The sequence below is a fragment of the Globicephala melas genome, chromosome 7, assembly GCF_963455315.2.
Source record: "Globicephala melas chromosome 7, mGloMel1.2, whole genome shotgun sequence".
Classification (NCBI taxonomy): domain Eukaryota; kingdom Metazoa; phylum Chordata; class Mammalia; order Artiodactyla; family Delphinidae; genus Globicephala; species Globicephala melas.
Window position 1 is genome coordinate 56,533,341 of NC_083320.1, and position 22,630 is coordinate 56,555,970.

Sequence of the window (22,630 nt, forward strand, 5' to 3'; positions counted from 1 at the left end):
AATCCAAAAATACAATTTCTTCCCCACTCCTCTTTCCCAAGGTTAGGGAAGTTAATATCCACCCTTGTCCCTGATCATGTGTAAAAGAGAGGGAGATTAAGAATTCAAAATAATAGTACTGACAACAGACCTTAAAAATCTGCCTCATTTAAAAAGAAAAATCTTTAAAAATAAATAATAAAACATTTTCATCTCTTACTAGTTTTACTTTAGCCAACCTAAAATGTTTTAGACCACAGACTAATTCAATAGTGAATAAAATTTCATGACTCACCTATCCTATTTTCAATTTCTACCACCAAAATCTCTCCCTGATGTGAAGAGCCTTTTTAAACCTGCCTTAGGGAAGGGCCAGGCTTAGAATAAATATAGAAGGTGAGGATAAATGTTTCTGAAAAGGAGACTGATAGAAAATGAGGACTGAGAGACAACGTTGTCCAACACTGTCAAGGTGCCAATTACTGGTATTATTTGCATATCAAAAGTAATTTTTATGCTTCATACACATCAGTAGTTTGTGTGGCTCTTGGAATAAAGATCGGCTTGGCCTTACACATCACCCTCTCTCCCTCTCTGGCCTCATCATTCCTCTCTACCCACTCTATACACCAGCCACAATGGCCTTCACCCAGTTTCTGAATGCATCACGTTCCTTCCTGCCCCAGAGATTCATTTAAGCTGTTTCCTCTACCCTGGAGCTATCTTCCCCTCCTTTAGTGTCCTTACATCTCAGCAAAAACATCACTTCCTCAGGTTGGGCCAGCTTCATGGACTTACAACCTGAACAGCTGCACAGAGCCCGTACTTAGAAGGGCTCCATGGGTGCTTTTATGTTCTGCTGTGCCAGTCTTGAGGCCCCTGTTCTTTTAAACAGGGGCCTCATATTTTTATTTTGCACTGGGCCCTACAAATTATGTAGCTGGTCCTGTCCTCAGGGAAGACTTCAGTGACCTCCGGAATAGTTCAAACCCTCTCTGTTTCAAGCCTGAATAAGATGCACACTTCTTTGAACCACTTATCACAGTCAACATTTTTACAGGAATTTGAGGACTACTTGTTTACCTCCCCCACTAGAAAATAAGCACATGAATCCAGTGTTCATGTCTGACTTTTGCTTACCACCTAATTCCTAGAACCTAGCACCAAACAGGCAATCAGTAAATGCTGGTTGAATAAATGTTTGTGTTTACTATTACTACTATCATTATTATGATTCTGTACTGTTTAGGTTAAGAATGAATCAGGGAAGATAAGAAAACTACACAACCTGGCCAAAAAAAGGGAAACTTTTACCCAGAGAACTCCAATACTACAACCAATCGCACAACTATGAAAATATTAAACAGCTGCCTGAAATAGTTGGCAGAATCTAATCCTGTAAACTTACCTATGCACTGACCCTAAAACTGGAAATCTGTTTCTATGTTTTATACCAAATATACAATTTTCACTGGATATTACTGTTGAAATGCTCCTAAGACCAACACAAGGCCCTCAACCATCTGACAAGTCATCTCACTATTCCCCTTTCCATATTCTTTAACTCTAACATATCACTTTTTAAAATCTCATGTCCCCATCAATAAAATACTTGAGGGGGCTTCTCCTGTGGCGCAGTGTTTGGGAATCTGCCTGCCGATGCAGGGGACACAGGTTCAAGCCCTGGTCGGGGCGGATCCCACATGCTGCGGAGCAGCTGGGCCCGTGTGCCACAGCTGCTGAGCCTGCACTCTGGAGCCCGCAAGCCACAACTACTGAGCCTGCGTGCTGCGGCTGCTGGAGCCTGTGCTTGACAACGGGAGAGGCCACCCAATGAGAAGCCCGCCCACCACCACGACGGGTAGCGCCGGCTCGCTGCGCTAGAGAGGGCCCGCGCGCAGCAAGGAAGACCCAACGCAGCCAAAAAAAAAAAGAAATACTTGAGTATGCAGACCCAAATAGATTTGGAAATCATATGGCTGGTATTCCTAAGCTAATAAATCATGCACATTATAAAACATACACTAAAAAAAAAAAACCAGTTAAAAATAAACTGAAACCTAAGTTCCAATATTTTCTTCCTGTACTTCAAAGGATTGTCCTGCATAAAACAGGGTGTATATATACCTCACCCCACCTTGGAAAACATTGTTCTAATTAAATAACTACTTATTTGAAGTTTCAGCAGGGAACCCAGCCATTCACGTACCCTTGAACAAAGAAGATTCCTCCTCTATTCTAGTGAAATCACCTTTTTTGACCACGAAAAAAGCTTGGAAAAAACACACACAAATTAATGGGGGGGGGGAATACCTGCCTACCCATCTACCTAATAATAGTACCCTTGTATCCTACCAGAGTACTTAAAATTTCCCCCATATACTTCATACTTCCTCACCTTAGTGACTTTGCTCAAATTGTTCCCCTCTGTCCAGAATATTCCTTCCCTACCACATACCCAAATCCTACACCTTTTTCAAGACCAAGCTTAAAATGCTACCTCTATCAAGAAGGCTTTTGTAACTAAACAAATCTAATTTCTCCTTTATCTATACTGCTCATAGCAGTTTGTACTTGTCTTATATCATATATTGCTTTCTTCTCTATTCTATTATTATGTCAATATCTTATCTCCATTTCTAGGCAGTTAAGTTCCTAGAATGTGAAAATTCCTATGGTCCTGAGATTATTTATTAAAGACTAGGCTTCTCAATTGCTCCAAACTTGAATATGGCATTTATAATAATATGTACAATACATGCCAAAATATGAAATTCAAATTAAGCAATATTTAAATTTTTTTGGTCCAAGTATCATTTAAAACTAATCTTTACCACAAGAGTTCCAAAGTAAAACTACCCACCTTTCAGAAATTAATTCTTTCACAATCAGAAACTACTATATCATTTTCATACCAAAGCAATAACTTACTCCAAGATACTCTTAAGTGACCTACATTCATTCTTGAAAATTAGAATGACTTCTTATTCCCTAGCAAAAGGTCCATGAAAGTGTTTATCATTTTTTATAAAGAAGAAATATATTCCTATTTTACAGGTATAAATAAAAAACATCTAGAAATAAAGCAAATATCAGAACACCGCATAACTTTCTATCCAAATAACATTATTAAAGGTCTTTTAACCCCTTTATCCTTTACTTTCTTTCCAATTTTGCCCAGGTAAAACTGCCCTGAGTATTTTACACTAGTGTCTCTTTTACCAGGAGCAAAGGTGATTCCTCTTAAAGTCTCAGCCTTTAGTGATAGCTTTTTTTATGCAAAGGAATGTTTTTAAATTTTTCAAAGATATTTTCTACCTCCCACAAGTATTTATGTTGGAGGAGGAAAAAGCTTAGAAAGAGAGAGAACACATACTTTTGGACTTTTGAAAGCCCTAATATAAAACAAACAATACAGGGCTTCCCTGGTGGCGCAGTGGTTGAGAGTCCGCCTGCCGATGCAGGGGACACGGGTTCGTGCCCCGGTCCGGGAGGGTCCCACATGCCGCGCAGCGGCTGGGCCCATGGGCCATGGCCGCTGAGCCTGCGCGTCCGGAGCCTGTTGCTCCGCAGCGGGAGAGGCCACAGCGGTGAGAGGCCCGCGTACCACAAAAAATAAATAAATAAATAAATAAAATAAACAATACACAAATAAATGAATTTGTGCTAGAAATACACACATGATAAAGCAAAACCCATAGCCCCCAGAAATACATACTTGATTCTCATTTAATTATCTTTAAGGTACCTTTTTTTTTTTTTTTTTTTTTTTTTTGTGGTACGCGGGCCTCTCACTGTTGCAGCCTCTCCTGTTGTGGAGCACAGGCTCTGGACGCACAGGCTCAGCGGCCATGGCCCACGGGCCCAGCCGCTCCGTGGCATGTGGTATCTTCCCGGACCGGGGCACGAACCCATGTCCCCTGCATCGACAGGCGGACTCTCAACCACTGCTCCACCAGGGAAGCCCCAGGTACCTATTATTTTTAAGCTTTATCAACCAATATAACAAAAACATCAATATTCTCTACTACAAACCATTACAATTTTTAGAGAAATGACTACTGGCCAACAAATTCACATATGTATATACCTAGGTTTCTTAAAGACTCCATTTTACCTGCAGTATTTTCTACAGTATCAAGTTGGGTGATAAGTCATTCTGGTGGCAAATGATCTATCTATTCCATTCAATTCAGGGTATTTCACAGTATGAAAGTGCTATGACCTAATAAACAAGTCTAATTCTAAAGTCCATCTCTTGATGATCTAATCTAAAAGGACAAGAGAAGGGCCATAAAAAGAGATGCCCTCTGTTGTCGGGGTTTTTTTTTTTTAATTCTTCATTCCTAATGTACAACATGACTCCTCTGGCACATGAATGTAGGTGAAGACATAATTTGTAGGATAATAGGCACTAATATTACATGCTGCTTCAGTACTGTCATATTTCCAATCCATCAAGTAGATTAATGCTATAATAACTGTACACAAAACTATCATTTGTGCACTAATGAAGTCAAACCCAGTTTATCCTTAGGCAACTAGATTCCAAAAGCTCATTGATGTCATCTCTTCCGCTTCCAAAGACTATTTAGACAGTCTAAAGGAATAAGAAACGCATGCAACCTATCTCCAAATTTGGATGTCGTTCTGCCAAAGGTGTAAATGCAAATACGACTAATATAACAAAATGCTCAAAGAACATTTGACAGCTCTTAAACATGGACAAGTTACTGCAAGACACACAGAGAAAGGAAGGAAATAAATTTACTGTTTGACATAAATACTATACTGATGATCTCAGTGATATCAACATAGACACTAAGTTCAACACCTGTCAAGTTTTAGGCAGTTATGATATGAAGCCTTCATTTAAAGTAGATTTTTAAGATGTTCAGAGTTAAAATATGATGACATGTGACTTTATCAAAGCTAGAATTTTAAGAGCTATATATTAGATTCAACAATTCAGCCTGCAAACTATAGTACAATTCAAAGATGTGTAAGCAGGACATGACTCTTCACACAATAAGAGTTTAAAATCATTCTCAGACTTCCCTGGTGGCGCAGTGATTAAGAATCCACCTGCCAATGCAGGGAACATGGGTTCAAGCCCCAGTCCGGGAATATCCCACATGCCGCGGAGCAACTAAGCCCGTGCTCCACAACTACTGAGCCTGCGCTCTAGAGCCCGTGAGCCACAACAACTGAGCTCACGTGACACAACTACTGAAGCCCACACACCTAAAGTCTGTGCTCTGCAACAAAGAGAAGCCAACGCAGTGAGAAGCCCGAGCAACGCATCGAAGAGTAGCCCCCGCTGGCTGCAACTAGAGAAAGATCGCGCACAGCAACGAAGACCCAACTCAGCCAAAAATAAATAAATAAATTTATTAAAAAAAAAAAACAAAAACATTCTCCCATCACCTCAACAGTTGGAGATCAATGTTCATGTCAGAAAGTGGCTCATGTATCGTACAACCCAGGGAATATACCCAATATTTCATAATAACTATAAATGGAATATAACCTTTAAAAATTGTGAATCACTATATTGTACACTCATAATTTATACAATATTGTACATCAACTATACTTCAATTTTTAAAAATTTTAAAGAAAGTGGCTCATGTTAGAGAATGGAGAGGTGTAGTGCCATGCTGTCATTTCCATAAACTTAAAATAGTTCCAATATTTAAAATACTGACAGGTAGTATTTTGTAACACAGTGGTAAGGCTACTCTCTGTCTTAGTCCACTTGGGCTACTGTAACGAAATACCACAGATTGGGTGGCTTATAAACAACAGAAATTTGTTTCTCACAGTTCTGGAAGCTCAAAGTCCAACATCAGGGTGCTAGCATGGTTGGGTTCTGGTAGGAGACCTCTTCCAGGTCACTGACTGTGACTTCTTGCTGGGTCCTCACATGGTGGAAGGGGCTAGGGAGCTCTCTGGGATCTCTTGGCACTAATTCCAATCATGAGGGTTCTGCCCTCATTACCCAATCACCTCCCAACGGTCCCCACCTTCTAATACCATCACCTTGGGATTAGGGTTTCAATGCATAAATCTGGAGGGGACACAAACATTCAGATCACAGGAGCCACTTAAAATATATACTGCAAGGAAGTGCAGATAGAAAGATTAAAGAATACCTTAGGGCTTCCCTGGTGGCGCAGTGGTTAGGAATCTGCCTGCCAATGCAGGGGACATGGGTTCGTGCCCTGGTCCAGAAAGATCCCACATGCCGCGGAGCAGCTGGGCCCGTGAGCCATGGCCGCTGAGCCTGCGCATCCGGAGCCTGTGCTCCGCAATGGGAGAGGCCGCGACAGTGAGAGGCCCGCATACCACCAAAAAAAAAAAAAAAAACACCTTAGATTGAAATAAGGGTCCTGAAGCAAGGAGCAGACATTCTAAGACAGACTAGAGAAGTGTAAGACAAAAATACAAAGGGATTGCCAAACTTTGGAAGAAGATTCACACTAGAACCATTCCCTTGGCTACAAGTTATCATCAGTCCTTAAAAACTTGTTGATTGACATCAGAATCCACTGCATATTCTTTATTGCTTGTTGCATATAAGTATGTGTAGTAAACTGTACATAGCTCTCATTTTAGAAAGTAAATTAAGCCACATCCTACAAATCCGTTTTATCAGTCGTTCAGTAAATATTCACAGAACACACACACACACACACACACAAACACACACACACACACCCTGAATATAATGTGCCAGGTACCATTCTAAGCACTAGGGATAAAATTATAAAGAAAATCAAGTAACTGCCTTTAAGGCACTTAGACTTTAGTGGTGCCATATGGCCCATCTCCCTATCTGTTATCTTTATAATGTTTCAAGTTTAAAACTCTGACGAATACTGGAGCCTATCTGAAAATAACAATAAAGATCATCTGATACACCCATAACAAGGCTTAATTCTGTCTACATGTTACACAGAGCTAAGAAAAAAAATTACATAAAACAGCACACAATCTCCAGAATGCCAAATGAATGCCAATTTACTGAGCCCATGGCAGACAAATCATCAACCCCACAAATCCCTCATCAATATCTCCAACCACCTATTCATTTGTAACAACGTGGTAAACAAAGGACTAAAATGATTCAAAGTGAGGGCACATGAATGAATGATACATTAGAATTAATATCCAAGGCAAATGGGTTCTAATATCCTGCCATTCAGGAGGCAGAAGAAGGAAAGCAAAACAGATTGAAAATTTAGGAAAACTTGTAAAGGGCAGAACTTCTCTCTTACAACCAAAGTCGGTGCCCAAATGAAACTAGAGAATAATGAGAATCTACCTCTTTCTGGTCAAAAACTACCTAGACTGCTACTGAGGCAGATGATAATGGTGGGGGGCGGGGGGGAAGGTGACAGCAGTTAAGAGTCCCTTAAGACCCTTATAGCTAGTATCTAGAATATATAAAAAAACTTACAACTCAATAACAAAGATGACAAATAACTCAATCCTTTCAATGGGCATAGGATATGAATAGATATTTCTCCAAAGGAGATACATGAATGGCCAAACAAGCACATGAAAAGATACTCAGTATCATGAGTTGTTAGAGAAATGCAAATCAAAACCACAATGAGATGCCACCACCTCACACCCATTAGAATGGCTTTAATCAACAAGACAGACAATAACAAATGTTTAGAGGATATACAGCATTTGGAACTCTCACACATTGCTGGTGCGAGTATAAAATGTTTGGAGGTTTCGCAAAATGTTAAACACAGAATTGCCATTATGACTCAGCAATTCCACTCCTAGGTATTCACCCAGGAGAAATGGAAAAACATATCCACACAAAGATTTGTACAAGAATGTTCACAGCAGTGTTATTCACAGTAAACAAAAGGTGGAAACAACCTAAATGACCATCAACTGATGAGTCGATAAACTAAATGCGGTATATCCATACCATAGAATACTATTTGGCAATAAAAAAAGAGCCAAGCATTAATACCTGTTACAACATAGATGAACTTCAAAAGCATTATTCCCAGTGAAAAAAGCCAGTCACTAAAGAAAACACATTGTATGATTCCATTTATATGAAATGTTCAGAATAGGCAAATCTACAGAAACAGAAAGTAGGTTAGTGGTTGATTCAGGCTGGGATGGGAATGGGAATGTAAACAGGCAAGAAATTTCTTTTGGGGGTGATGAAAATGTTTCTTCTACAACTGGATTGTGGTAATAATCACAACTCTGCAAATATATTTTAAAAATTAATTGTACACTTTAAAAGGGTATATAAATTATACCTCAGTAAAACTGAAATAGATTTTAAAAGACTTATTGCATTTATTGTGCACTTAAGTGCCTGACATAGTAACTACCTCACAACAACTTTATGAGGTAGACACTACTATTATTATCCCTATTTTACAATAAGAAAATTAAGGAACAACCATAAGTAATTTGCCAAAGTCACAGTGACTAATAAGTGACAAGAGCCAGGGTTTGAACCCAGGTAGTCTGGCTCCAGATTCAATGAACACAGAACTGTATTAGCTAACTTCTTACAAAGCCCACAAATAAACGTTCTTAGGTAATAATTATAATAATTAATTAATTATAATTAAAGAAATTACAATCATCCTACAACAATGCTTCTCAACCATTAATGTATATGAATCCGCTAAGGAACTCTGTAAAATTGCATATTTCCACCAAACCCTAAACTCAGATATTCTGATACTGTAGAAACGAGGGCCAAGAATCCAAACTTGCCACACACACTCCCAGTAAATCTGATGCAGATGGTCTGCGACCACCATCACAAAAAAAAAAAAAGTACTGTCCACAGGACATGGAGTACACTTCAAATAAGATTAAGTTCTTTTCACCCCTTTTATTCATTTGCCTCATAGAATGTGGCAGTAAGGATCTATGTAGATTAATTTTATTCAAGAAGATTTTTACCCATCTTATTCTACTTAAGTATTTGTGGATATGGCTTAAAGCCATGTTTTAAAACATGCTTTAGTAACATGTTGCAATTTAATAGTGTTCCAGAATAAGCTTTTAAGACTAATGAACTGAGGCTGCACTTGCTTTGGAACCAAAAAGTGGTTAAATGATAGTTTTTCCATTAGATGTAATCAATAAGGAAAGTAAAATTAAGTTAGTAGTTATGAGACTTGAACATGAGCCATCTGAACCTATCTATGTGACACTAGAGATCAATTTCAAAATGGTATTCAAGGATCAATTTCATAAAACTGACAAACTTCCGGAGGTTAACAAGGGTGAAGAAAACAAATTCACAGCATCAGCAAGGCAATAACTCAGGCTAAAATGAATACAAGTTAAACTGAAAACCTTCCATTCTTAGTAAGGATTCGTGTGTCATCCTCTCAAATGGCTATATTTAGACTTCACCCCATTATAAAAAAGATCCACCATTTTTCATTAATTTCCAATAAACAGCAGGCCAACTCCAGGTGACTATGAACAGATATGAACCTTGTAGCTAGGGCTCAAAATTTGAATTCTCTTTTTAAAAATGGTAATCTGTAATTCATAAAAGAGGAAACACTGACACTGTGTCTGAACTTTTCTCAGAAATAGAGATGAATATGAGATCAATAGCAGAACTATGCAAAAACAGCTGGTTAAGATTAGAAGTGCAGTATCTGGCCAAAAAACAGAGAGAAGACAAACAGTCCCACACAAGTATCAGACCTCAACATTGTTAACAGTGTTAACCTTCAAGATTTAATGGTTCTCTAAATCTGATCCTAGAAAATGGAAAATAAATGTCCCTCCAACTAAGAAACAATCCTCTCCACTACTCTAAACCAATTACAATCACTGTAACAATAGTACCTATTATTTTAAGTATCTGCCCTTTTCTAGTACGTGACATATACTCACTCTCATATCAAGCTAGGTAACCAAAGAACTCTCTATTCCTCCTCCCTCACTCCTCTCAGCTAGCCGTGAAACAGATGACTCCCTACAGAGGATTTGATCTGTTGTTATACCTGCAGAAGTCTTGGCAGAATTGCCAGATTCCCCAAGAACAACAAAAAAAAAAAAAAGGAAAAAACAAACAAGAAATAAGATAACATAGACCAACCATCACAGAATCCCTTCATGAACAGAAGCACAGGGATAGAAAATCCTCAGAGAGGCTGAAAAAAATATATTAAAGCACTTAACTAAACAACCATAGGTTATTAAACTTGGAAAATGTACCAGGGACTATGATAAATGGACAAAGATGAATATAAAACTGCCATTGCTCTCTAAGATCTAATTTTGTTGAGCGGGTGGGGGGCACAGAGCAGAGGGAGTGAGAAGAGGTGACTGAGATGCACATAACCATTTACAATACAATAAATGAATACAGGTGGTGTAGGGAAAAAACATAAGTCTTGAAGTGAGACATGCCCAGGTTCCCCTCCCAACTCTACAACTTATTGCCTAAGTGACCTTAGCCAAGTTGCATAGCCTCTTCTTGCCTCATTTACTTCACCTGTAAAAACGGGAAATATCATCTACCTTGTAAGGTTCTTGGAAGAATAAAATTAGATAAACTACGTAAATGCCATATACAGTCTCTAAGCTCACAGAATGTACTCAGTAACAGTTATTAATATAAGCATCAGACCAGAGGGATGTATAAAGCACTACAGGAATCCTCTTGAAGAAATAACCATCAGCTTGAGGAAGACAGGAAAGAATTCACGAGAGGAGACGAAATACGAACTGGGTAAAAAAAAATAATCACAAGTGCGCTAGACAGAAGGTGAGGGGCAGGGAGAGGAGTTGAGATGTTCACTAAATATCTAACACCCCTAATTCAGTTTGAGAGAAGGGAGGTAAAAGGCTCAGTAAATTAGCATTTCTATTACAGGATACACCACTTTGTATTTGTTTCAATGGATCTGACCAACACCAGAATATAAGTTCACCAAAGGCAACAACTGTTACTCATTTTTGTACCCCAGCACTTAGCAGAGCACCTAATGCAAATTAGATACTCAACCTAAAAACATATTCTGTGGAAAATACAAGCAGGTCTTTTGCTATCTAAAGCCTAAAAGATATCTGACAGCAAAAAATTGCTGTAAGTCTGGAAATAAAACCATCTAACCAAATTAGGAATGATAACATCTCAGGTTAAGCCATGAAGAAACTTCTCTGGTTTATAAAAGTTCTTAGAGATAAAAATATATAATCAATGTATATGTATAACTGATGCACTTTGTTATAAAGCAGAAACTAACACACCATTGTAAAGCAATTATACCCCAATAAAGATGTTTAAATATATATATATATAATCAGTACAAAAACATAGCTAAGTGTATAAGCATAATGAAATGCTTTTTATGGTTTCTATTTTGCTAATGCAGTTACAGTTAATGGGAATTGCCATGACAAAATGATTGTTTTTATGAAAAGAAACTTCTTTATTACTAACCAATCAAATTTCATTTTTATTACTGATGTAGGAAAGTTCAAAACCATGATTCATTTATAGAGCGTACAAAAATAAGAAGTGTTCAAGAATAGAGTACAGGATCATTTACAAAGCAATAAAAAATTAAAATGTGCATTTCTCTTACTGGCAAGGCAGAAACTTCTACACATAAATGTCTGTGGCTGGATTTGCTGAATATTATAACTTCTGTCTTTGAACAAAAAATGAGAAGCCTGAATTTAATATCTCATCTTCATGTGACATCTTTGGCCCATCTGAAAACTGCTTATCAAGAAATATCAAAAATGTTTGAAAAATGTTAAGAAGTTTGATGTTTTCTTTCAATTTTCACTCATATATGAAAGGCTTGAGCTAACATTAATAACTCAGAAGTCTTCACAGAAGGGGCTTCCCTGGTGGCGCAGTGGTTGAGAGTCTGCCTGCCGATGCAGGGGACACGGGTTCGTGCCCCGGTCGGGGAAGATCCCACATGCTGCGTAGCAGCTGGGCCCGTGAGCCATGGCCGCTGAACCTGCGCGTCTGGAGCCTGTGCTCTGCAACGGGAGAGGCCACAACAGTGAGAGGCCTGCGTACCGCAAAAAAAAAAAAAAAAAAAGTCTTCACAGAAGAAAGACTGACAAATTTTATGGGGCATACATCACCAAAATCTTTTAAGTTAAAAATGAAAAATCATGTAATTTCAGAGTACAGAATGTTAATGAAGCACACAAGAAAATCAAAACTCACATTATGCTTAATATGGACTATTATACAAGATCAAAAGCAAGCTTTCCAAGTGATCTTAACAGCATACCAAAGTTTTCTAAAAGGAAATAAACATTGTCTTTAAGAATTTGGTTTTCAACCTGTTCATATGATAAAAGAAAATAGGTCACACTGCTGTCAATAAACTGTATTTTGCCTCTAATCTAAAGTATAACCTATTTTGTCTTTGTTTTGCTTCTCCATCTGCCCCTTCAATATCAACTTTACATGTGCCAAGGTGATAAGCACTACGGTGAGTCTATTCATACAACTAATACAAATGAAAAAAGATTCTCTGAAATGTAATGGCCACTTCAATAACTTCTCAATAATTCCTCCGTGCCTCCCTCAATACTGGAGAATCCTCAGAATGTGGACTACAAATAACTAACAAAATATCTTTATTTTCAAGAGCAAAAGAATTGAATGCATTGTATTTTTTCAAATATCTGTTGCAATTATTAGATACTGGATATACAGATGTAAGAGCCTTGACTATCATTTTCTTCACTCTTAATAAATCTTGTGAGCAATAGCATCACTTCTATCTTACAAAGGACCTTTAACCCATAGTTTCCACTTTGGGCCTCTAAGACACTTCTGAGATGCTTTCAAAGTCCAAATTTCCCAATATTCATGTGGAAGAAAGATGGAATAATAAGCACTTTATTATTGATATAAAAACAAAATTTTTTAAACATGCCTATATTGATTATACTTACTTTCAAAATGCTTACGTATCGGTGCCATGGAACCTATAAAACTACTTTCCTAGATCATACCATAAATTAATGCAACTGCGAGAATGAAATTAATAATAAATTTAAATAATTAAGCACCTGCATGCCCACAATGAGATAAATGAAATATTCCAAGTCTTCTTTTTCATCCTTTACATAGTTTACAGAGCTTCTAAATAAAGAACAGAACAGATATTGTTCTGATTTCAAAAGATTAATAATCATAGTATGATGAAATTAACTAATATGCTTAAACTATATCAACACGTTAGTGAAGTAATAAGATCATTCAGAAACGATGGTATAGAAATTAATAAAAATAAAGACACTTTGGATATTTTGCTGACCAAAATGGTAAAGGGATAACAGTACAAAGGTAACATCCTCAGAGGCACCTAGGGAACAAAAGCAGTAACAAACTACCACATACTGAACATACCATGTACTACCCTAGGTGATTAGAATACATTATAAAATATACTACCCCCTTTTCACAAATAAGGAAACTGTGGCCTAGAAAGCTCTGCCCAAGATCATAAAACAGAAAGCAGAACTGAGCTTAGAATTCAGTTGTCTCACTACAATGGCCTTGTTCCTAACCTTTATACTCTATTACCTAACAGAGTTTCAATTTCCTCATCCATAAAACAAGAAAAATGCCTAACATGATCAAATTGTTAATACTAGCAACTATGTATCAATATATCATCTAGCACAGTGGGTCAAAAATGGACGCTTAGGGGCTTCCCTGGTGGCGGCGCAGTGGTTGAGAGTCCGCCTGCCGATGCAGGGGGCACGAATTCGTGCCCCGGTCTAGGAGGATCCCACAAGCCGCAGAGCGGCTGGGCCCGTGAGCCATGGCCGCTGGGCCTGCGCGTCCGGAGCCTGTGCTCCGCAACTGGAGAGGCCACAGCAGTGAGAGGCCTGCGTACCGCAGAAAAGGAAAAAAAAAAAGGACGCTTACTCTTATCATCAACCAGATACTTAGCAGCTAAGTTTTTAAGGCTAAAACCTTTTGGCAATGCTAACAAACAAATCACCACTGAAAAAGTCTCAGAGTATTTATACCTATGACCTATACTGAAGATCCAATCATATAATGAAGATAAATATGGCGGGAACTTATCAAAGCTATAATCTTGAAACAAATATCTTAGAATAATTTATTACAGGAGTAATTTTAATAAAAGTAACTGTTTACAGATGTTTTATATTATTGAAATAAATTATGTATTCTATTTATAGGTAATTTTAAAAGCTTTACCAAACTTATATCTTCACACAGGAAGACAGAAGCAAAGTCCAGTAAAAGAGAAAAACTGATAGGTAAATGAGCTAATAATATTAATGAACACTTATTGAGTGCTTACTATGTCCCAGACACAATGCCAAGCATTTTCTATCCTTTGTCATCTATTCCTTAAATAATCTATAATTATCTTTACCACTTTGCAAGTAAGAAACCTGAGGCTTAAAAAGGCAAGTAATTTGCCCAAGGTCACACATTTAGCAAGTAGCTGAATAAGAACCCAGGTCTGACTCTCACTTCCAAGTCCACAGGAAGAAAGCAAGGTGAAGGAAGTGATCAACACTGTAGGAGATTCCTGCAGTTTAGCGCTCAGCACCTCTCTAAGCTTTTTGCGTGTATCTGGTGGCACTGTGGAGCCCTAAAAACTGGAGTCACTCCTGGTGAAGAGATGGGCAAGTGAGTCAGGCCTGTCCATCACAGTACTCTGTCCTTTCGGCTACAGTGACTACTCCAAATATGGTCATACAACCCAAATGGGAATACTCAATCCTTCCCCGGGATATGTGCCTACCCAACTATCTGAAAAAAATAATTTTTTTTAACCTGAAACTCAACTAATGTATTGGAAAATTTTGCCAGTTAAAAAAACAAGTTAAAATTTAAAATACATAGGCTATTACAAAAGATTTTGAAAACCACTCAATATCCAGGACTATTTTCATCCTCTTTTTAAAGTTCTTAATCTAGCATATCATTATCTAGAGATCCAAGCTATTAATTCAAAATCATAAGTTACCATTTATTTCCATGTCACTGAGTTAAAAGAAAAATTCAAAATTCTCCCCCACTTTAAGAAATTTATCCAAAGAAACTACTCAGATACACAAATATGTATTTGTAAGCACTGTTTACAAAGTCATATACACCTGTGATGGTTTTGAGGTACATGAAACTGGCTAGACTGAACTACATCTGCCAGAATACCCTTTCTAGTGTTTATTAGGGTGAGCTACAAGGGGTATCCTCCAGCAGGTGTTGGGAAGACAGAAGGGAGGCAACAGCCATTTTGTAGCAAACACCTCCCAGTTATTCAAATACTAATCTAGGCGTTGCTGTGAAGGGATTTTGCTGATATAATTAAAGTCCAGGATCAGCTGACCTTGTGTTAATCAAAAGGGAGATTATCCTGGGTGGGCCCAACTTACCAACAGAGGACCTAAGTCCTCCCTGAGCTCGGGTCCTGCAAGCAGCACCTGCGGCAGGTGCTCCCTCCTCTTCCTGGACCCCCTTAAGGGTTGTCTGCCTTCGGACTTAGCATTTGCTTGGCCAACCCCACAACAACAGCATAAGCCAGTTCCACGTGCGTGCGTGCATGAGGTAGGGGGGTGTGTGTGTGTGTGTGTGTGTGTGTGTGTGTGTGTGTGTGTGTGTGTGTGTGTGTGTGTGTGTGTGTGTGTGTGTGTGTGTGTGTGTGTGTGTGTGTGTGTGTGTGTGTGTGTGTGTGTGTGTGTGTGTGTGTACACAGAGCTAGAAGTAGCGCTAGAGCTCCTACCACTTCTGCTTCTCAGGCCGAATTAATACAACACCCAAATACCCATCATAATAAGACTAGATAAGCTAATTATGATTTCTTCATTACCGTGAAATACTAATGCAACCATTTAACAATGATGATATATATGTCAGTCCATTCATAGACACGGAAGGAGATCTCGATATGCTACATGACTAAATAGATTACAAAAAAGTAATCATATTATATATTATTTATGTTCATTTTTTTTATTTGTAGGGAGAGTAAATGAGGTAGCTTTGTTCACCAAAGTTTTAATGATGAGGATGAGATTTTAAATTTATGATTTTAGGTGATTTTTACTTTGTATTCTTTTGGATTGTTTTCATTTTCTACAGTAGTAATGTATCATTTTTATTATGAGAAAAAAAGAAAAAAATAATAAACCTTTCTTATTACACAGGAAAAAAATGTCAGGTAGACTTACAGGCTAAAATGTGCTCAGAGTCTTAAAGGACAGACAGGAGTTATCCAAGCAAAGTGGACAGTTCAGGGAAAAGGCAACATTTGCCAAAAATGGACACTACTAATAGTTTATTTATTTACTAATAGTTTAGAAAGGCAAGAGTTCAAGGAAAGGGGTGATGAGAGATGAGGCTGGAGAGACAGACTTGGAATAACTCACGGAGGCTCTTGTATGCCTCACTCCAGTCTACTGACAGTGGGGAACCAATGAGGTGTTAAAACGAGAGGAGTTAAATCTGCATTTTAGGAAAATAAAAATAAAACAACACAAACAGACAAAAACCCACAGAGGCTTTGCAGTGTAGAGGCTGTACTAGAAAAAGAACAGACTGAAAGCAGGAAAACCTATTCAGACACTACTACAGTAATCCAAGCAAGAAATAACAAAGCTGTAAACTAAGGTAATAATATAGCAGTGGAGATGGAGAGAATAGCTCCTGAGTCATAATAAGGAGTAAGAACTGAGAGGGCTTGGTGAGGGATACACTAGTGGTAAAGAGACAGAAGGTTCATTTAAATGGGGGAGTTCAGAGAAGGCTTTCAAAAAGATGTCCTTATGAATGAGGTTCTCAAGGAAGGCACTTCATGAATAGCACAGATAGATGTTAGGATGTCGTTAAATGTTTCCAAAAGAAATACCAGTTTGTTGGCCCACTGAAAGAAAGAATAATAAGCAAAGTGTTAAACACATTAAAAAACAGAGCCCTCAACTACAAAAACAGATTCACATTTACTTATTAAGTTATAACGGGACTATGTAGATATATATCTCTAATCTCTTGAGGTTGATCTCTTCCAAGAAAACCGTTATTATTGCCAGAAGCAGACTGCTGTGATTAGTTGTTAGATTTGAGTCACACTTACAAGTCAAATACAAGGTTTCATATAAATTATTGGTATAGCCACCCTTTTTTCGCTGTTGCCAAAATATAATCTTTCAAATTTTTTAAATTAGAACCATTTAAATTCAAAAGTAAAATATTCTCACTCCACCAACATCCTAACCTTATTACCCTGACATTACTAGTTAAAATTAGTTGAATATCCTTCTACATTTTTATTTGCTTACATATACATGTTTATACAGGGTTCATTTATTTAACAACAGTGGGTTCATACTATATACATATACACACATACACTATTCTATAACTTGTTTTTACTTAAGATAATCAGAGTTTTCAAGCCAATACATTTAACAGATATACCTCTTCATTTTTAGTATCTGTAATAATGTGGGCATGCCGTAACTTAGGACATTTCTGGGTTTTTGCTATTACAAATAATACTACAATTATTACTGTTGTATATTTCTTTAAATACTGGTCCTTCTATTTCTATCAGATAAATCTCATTAAGAAGAATTTCTGGGTCAAGTAACAGCATTTAAATAAATATTGCTATGTTAAGTTCCCAAAAGGCAGTGATTTCTTACAGACTCACCAATACTTTGAGGGTCCAACTGAGTGGAAATTAGTGGAGAGCATCTTTTCATACCGTCACTGCTGATTTGCATTTCCCCTTTTGTGAACTGCCTGTTCCTGTCCTTTATCTTTGATTCTGTTGGACTGTCTTTTTCTTAATTTGTAGAAACTTATGTCTCTCACTGTACAAAGGTTTTTAAATTTATGTGCAATAAAATCCATAATTTTTTTCTTCCATGAACTCTGAATTCTGTGTCTTGCTTGGGCCTCCTACGCTATATCTCCTATATTTTTTCCTAATTATTTTATTACAATTTGGTTTTTGTTCTTATTTTACACTTAAATCTTTAATTCATCTGAAATTTATTCTAGCAATGTTATGACTTACGAGTTGTCCCAACACCATGTATTGAATTATCCATCTATAAATGCCTCCTCCTAGAGTGACCACTCCAAAAAGCTAAGATGACAGACTGATAAAATTCCTAGAAATTCTTAAATTTCACTAATGGAAGCAAAGTTCCAAACTTATTAAAAGCATACTAAAAGATATTCATCATTTTTTCTTTAAAAGAAATCACACACAAAAAAAAAAAAAGAAATCACACATTAGGGAATACAGTATACTAATATCAGCATACACTGAAATATTTTAACATAGCAGCAATCTAAATTAAATTAATGATCTAATTTGTTTTAAACATAAATGGTATAAATAGAAATATCGTTGTTTGAAATCTCAAGATTATTCATTGATTCAAGTCACGAATATTTACTGAGCACCAACTGACAGGTCCTCAAGATACTACAGACAGGGACTTTCCTGGTGGTGCAGTGGTTAAGAATCCACCTGCCAATGCAGGGGACAGGGGTTCTAGCCCTGGTCCGGGAAGATGCCACATGCTGCAGAGCAACGAAGCCCGTGCGCCACAACTACTGAGCCTGCGCTCTAGAGCCCACGAGCCACAACTACTGAGCCCACGTACCACAACTACTGAAGCTCACATGCCTAGAGCCCGTGCTCTGCAACAAGAGAAGCCACTGCAATGAGAAGGCTGCGCACCGCTACAAAGAGTAGGCCCTGCTCACCGCAACTAGAGAGAAGCCCTCACGCAGCAATGAAGACCCAAGGCAGCCAAAAATAAATAAATAAATTTTAAAAGGAAACTAGAGACAAAGTAAGTATTATCCCAGCTTTTATGAAGCTTGCAATCTAGTGGGAGCTTCCCTCTCTTTTAGAAAACAGTCTTTAAGTGAAAAAAGGAAAAAAAGAAGTGTATGTTCACACAAATGCAATGAAAAACATTTTGGCAAATTCTGTAACACATTCAGTACTTTCCATTTCAAAAATACTACCTTATTGTAAATGTACCTATTTATCCTCATGACTGAATATTTACCATACTCACCGTGAGAATACTGCTAGGCTGTTTAAGATTAACTCCATTTAAAGATTAACTATGACCCATCAACCTACACCTACAATAGTCTCCTCATTTTCTCAACAATATGTAATTTCTTTCACTACAGTAAATAAGAACCTCGATAACAGAAATACATTATAAATCTATTTACATCAGTCATGTTCAGTCCGTCAAGTCAAAGGTGTTTCAAAAAATTCATGTAGACTTAAAATGTGTCAACGAATCCTAGAGACGGAGCAAATGATAATACTGTGCTGCTCGGAGAGGAAACTTCGGTGGCCACTCAAATGACAATGGCGACTCACTAGTGACAGTCACCTTAAACTTCAGGTCCCACACCGAGGTTGCCCCCATACTTAATCACTGAAGCCTTCGGAAGCCCTGCCCCTGTGGCCACGCCCCTACCTTAATTCCAACCCACGGCGTTCTCCACGCACCCCAACACGTCCAGACCCAGTGAGCAGCTGGACAAAGCAGTGCCCAGGAAAGATAGCTGGAACTCCCAGTCCTACCGGGTGACCTTGGCCAAATTTCTCCCCCTCCGTTTTCTCATCTATGAGATGCGGCTGGTAGTCAGTGCCCACCTCCATCCCCAGGCCTGGGTTCAGCGTCTAATGCTGCAAGGCTGGAGGAAACCTGCAGTCCTAAAGCCCACAGTGCTCCCCACGACTGCCCCACGCCGGTCCCCGCCTCCGTCCGGGTCCGCGGCCATGCACGCTACCTGCAATCTGCGAGACGAAGGCTTCTGCCACTAGAGACATGTCGGCTGGGCGGCCCTGCGCCCGCGGTTCCTACTCCCCGGGAACCTCAGCGAACTCCTGCGCACCCCGGCGATTCCTGGCACCTAACAGACCTGGCACCGGCTGAGGCTCGGACTAGCAAAGCCCACCCCCGCGGCGGCTGTGCCTCCTCGTGCGACGAAGACCCTAAGGTTACCTCCAGGCCAGGCCAGGAACTTCCGGCGCAGCTGACAGCGGCGAGCAAGCACTTCCGCCGGCCCCGCCTCTGACTCCTCCCGGCGGTGCTGTTCCGGGCTCACGGCCGCTGGGGGCCGCCGGTGGGCGGGGGAGGGGAGGGAGAGGGGAGAAGGGTGTTTGATTCCCGACTCCAGCCTACCCGGAAGGCGGGGGTACCCCAGAGGTTTTCAGTTTCCTTTCTAAGCGAGGATTTTGTAAGCAAGTAACTTTTTTTTAAAGTCGTTTCAAACAACAAGCATTTGTTTGCTCTTATTTGTATAGGTTGGTGATTTTTTTAATTCTATTTTTTATATAAGTTTTAAAGGTTAAACTCTATTTACAGTTATTACGAAATATTGGCTATATTCCCCGTGTTGTATTGATACAGTACATCCCTGTAGCTAATCTTACACCCCGTAGTTTGTACCTCCCACTCCGCCACCCCTGTATTGCCTCTACCCCCCGCCACTGGTAACCATTAATTTGTTCTCTATATCCGTGAGTCTGTTTCCTTTTTGTTATATTCACAAATACAATATTTGTTGTATTTTTTAGATTCCACAAATAAGGGGTATCATCAAGGCAAGTAACAGTTTTAAGTGTCCACTGGATACTAGGCACTTAAAAAATATGTACAGTATTCTATTTCATGTCATCCTCTAGATGACCAATAAGATGATGTTATTGCCATTTTACAGATAAAGAAACAGGCTTAGGGATTTTAAACTGCCTGCGCAGGGAGTCCACTCAAGCCCAGATTCAAACCCACATTAATTTCCTCTGTTCAACTATACTGTTAGGTTGATTAGTCCATGGACAGACATTAGTGTTTATTTCTTTATTCAAACATGCTTGCCAGAGAGAAGGCGGCTTGAGCAGCACCTAAGCTAAAAGTTTGCCCTTCATCTCTGTGCACCTGAAATGAAGCTCATCTTGGAGAATAAAATACTCTAGTCACACACTTCAGTTCATCCCTTTCAGGGGTAAAAGGGGCAGGAAGTGGAGACACCTAAATCCCATAGATGACTTTTTACCCCTTAACCTAATAACTTTTTAAATTATACATAAACAATTCAAGAAAACTCAGACTATAGTACAGATTTAGATGAATGAAATATTACAAGTGAAACAGACTTCAGAGATCATCTGGAGGGCCAAAGCCCCTCTTTAACTGATGATAAACAGGTTCAGAGTGATGAGGTGACTCATTTTAAATCACACAGTAATTGGAAATCCAAGCCATAGCAATTAGGCAAGAAAAGGAAATAATAGAAATTCAGTTTGGAAATGAAGAAGAAAAACTGTCACTATTTGCAGATGCTATGATATTAAATGTAGAAAACCCTAAAGACCACCAAAAACATTTTAAACTAATAAATGAATTCAGTGAAGTTTCAGGATACAAAATAAATACATAGAAATCTGTTGTTTCCATACATTAACAACAAAATGTCATAAAGAAAAATTAAGAAAACAATCCCATTTACAATTCCATCAAAAATAATAAAATAGGGACTTCCCTGGTGGCACAGTGGTTAAGAATCGGCCTGCCAATGTAAGAGACACAGGTTCGAGCCCTGGACCAGGAAGATCCCACCTGCTGCGGAGCAACTAAGCCCGCATGCCACAGCTACTGAAGCCCACTCATCTAGAGCCCATGCTCCGCAACAAGAGAAGCCACCGCAATGAAAAGCGCACGCACCACAACGAAGAGTAGCCCCCACTCGCCACAACTAGAGAAAGCCCGTGCGCAGCAACGAAGACCCAACGCAGCCAAAAATAAATAAATAAACTTATAAAAAATAATAATAATTGATTTTAAAAAATTGAAGAAGACACAAATAAATGGAAAATATTCTGTGCTATGGACTGGAAGAATTAATATTTTTAAAATGTCCATAATGCCCAAAGCAATATACAGACTCAATGCAATCCCTATAAAAATTCCAATGGCATTTTTCACAGAAATAGAAGAAACAATTCTAAAATTTGTATGGAACCACAAAAAACTCCAAATAGCGAAAGTAATCTTGAGAAAGAAAAACAAAGCTGGAGGCATCATGCTTCCTGGTTTCAAACTATTTATATTACAAAGCAGTAATAATCTAAAGAGAATGGTATTAGCATAAAAAGAGGCACAAGGATTAATAAAACAGAATAGAAAGCTCAGAAATAAACCAATGTATATGTCAGTTAATTTATGACAAAGGAGCCAAGGATATACAGTGGGGAAAGGACAATCTCTTCAATAAATGATACTGGGAAAATTGGACAGCTGCATGCAAAGGATAAAACTGGACCGCTACCTTACACCATACACCAAAATTAACTCAAAATGGATTAAAGACTTGAATATAAGACCTAAAACCATAAATCTCCTAGAAGAAAACATGGGCAGTAAGCAACTTGACATCGATCTTGGTGATGATTTTTTTGGATTTGATACCAAAAGCAAAGGCAACAAAAGTGAAAATAGGGCTCCCCTGGTGGCGCAGTGGTTGAGAGTCCGCCTGCTGATGCAGAGAATGTGGGTTCGTGCCCCGGTCGGGGAAGATCCCACATGCCGTGAAGCGGCTGGGCCCGTG

The 22,630-nt window shown here is 38.6% G+C and overlaps 1 protein-coding gene across 2 annotated transcripts in view; it reads right to left on the reverse strand.

Moving 5' to 3' along the window:
• Positions 1–20,047, reverse strand: part of MTX2 (metaxin 2) — a 63,516-nt gene extending 43,469 nt beyond the window's left edge. For both annotated transcript variants that reach the window (XM_060302229.1, XM_030851240.2), the window contains exon 1: positions 19,811–20,047. In XM_060302229.1, the coding sequence (XP_060158212.1) occupies positions 19,811–19,850 (40 nt within the window). In that variant the 5' untranslated portion in view covers positions 19,851–20,047. The remainder of the gene's footprint in view (positions 1–19,810) is intronic.
• Positions 20,048–22,630: the final 2,583 nt, after the last annotated feature.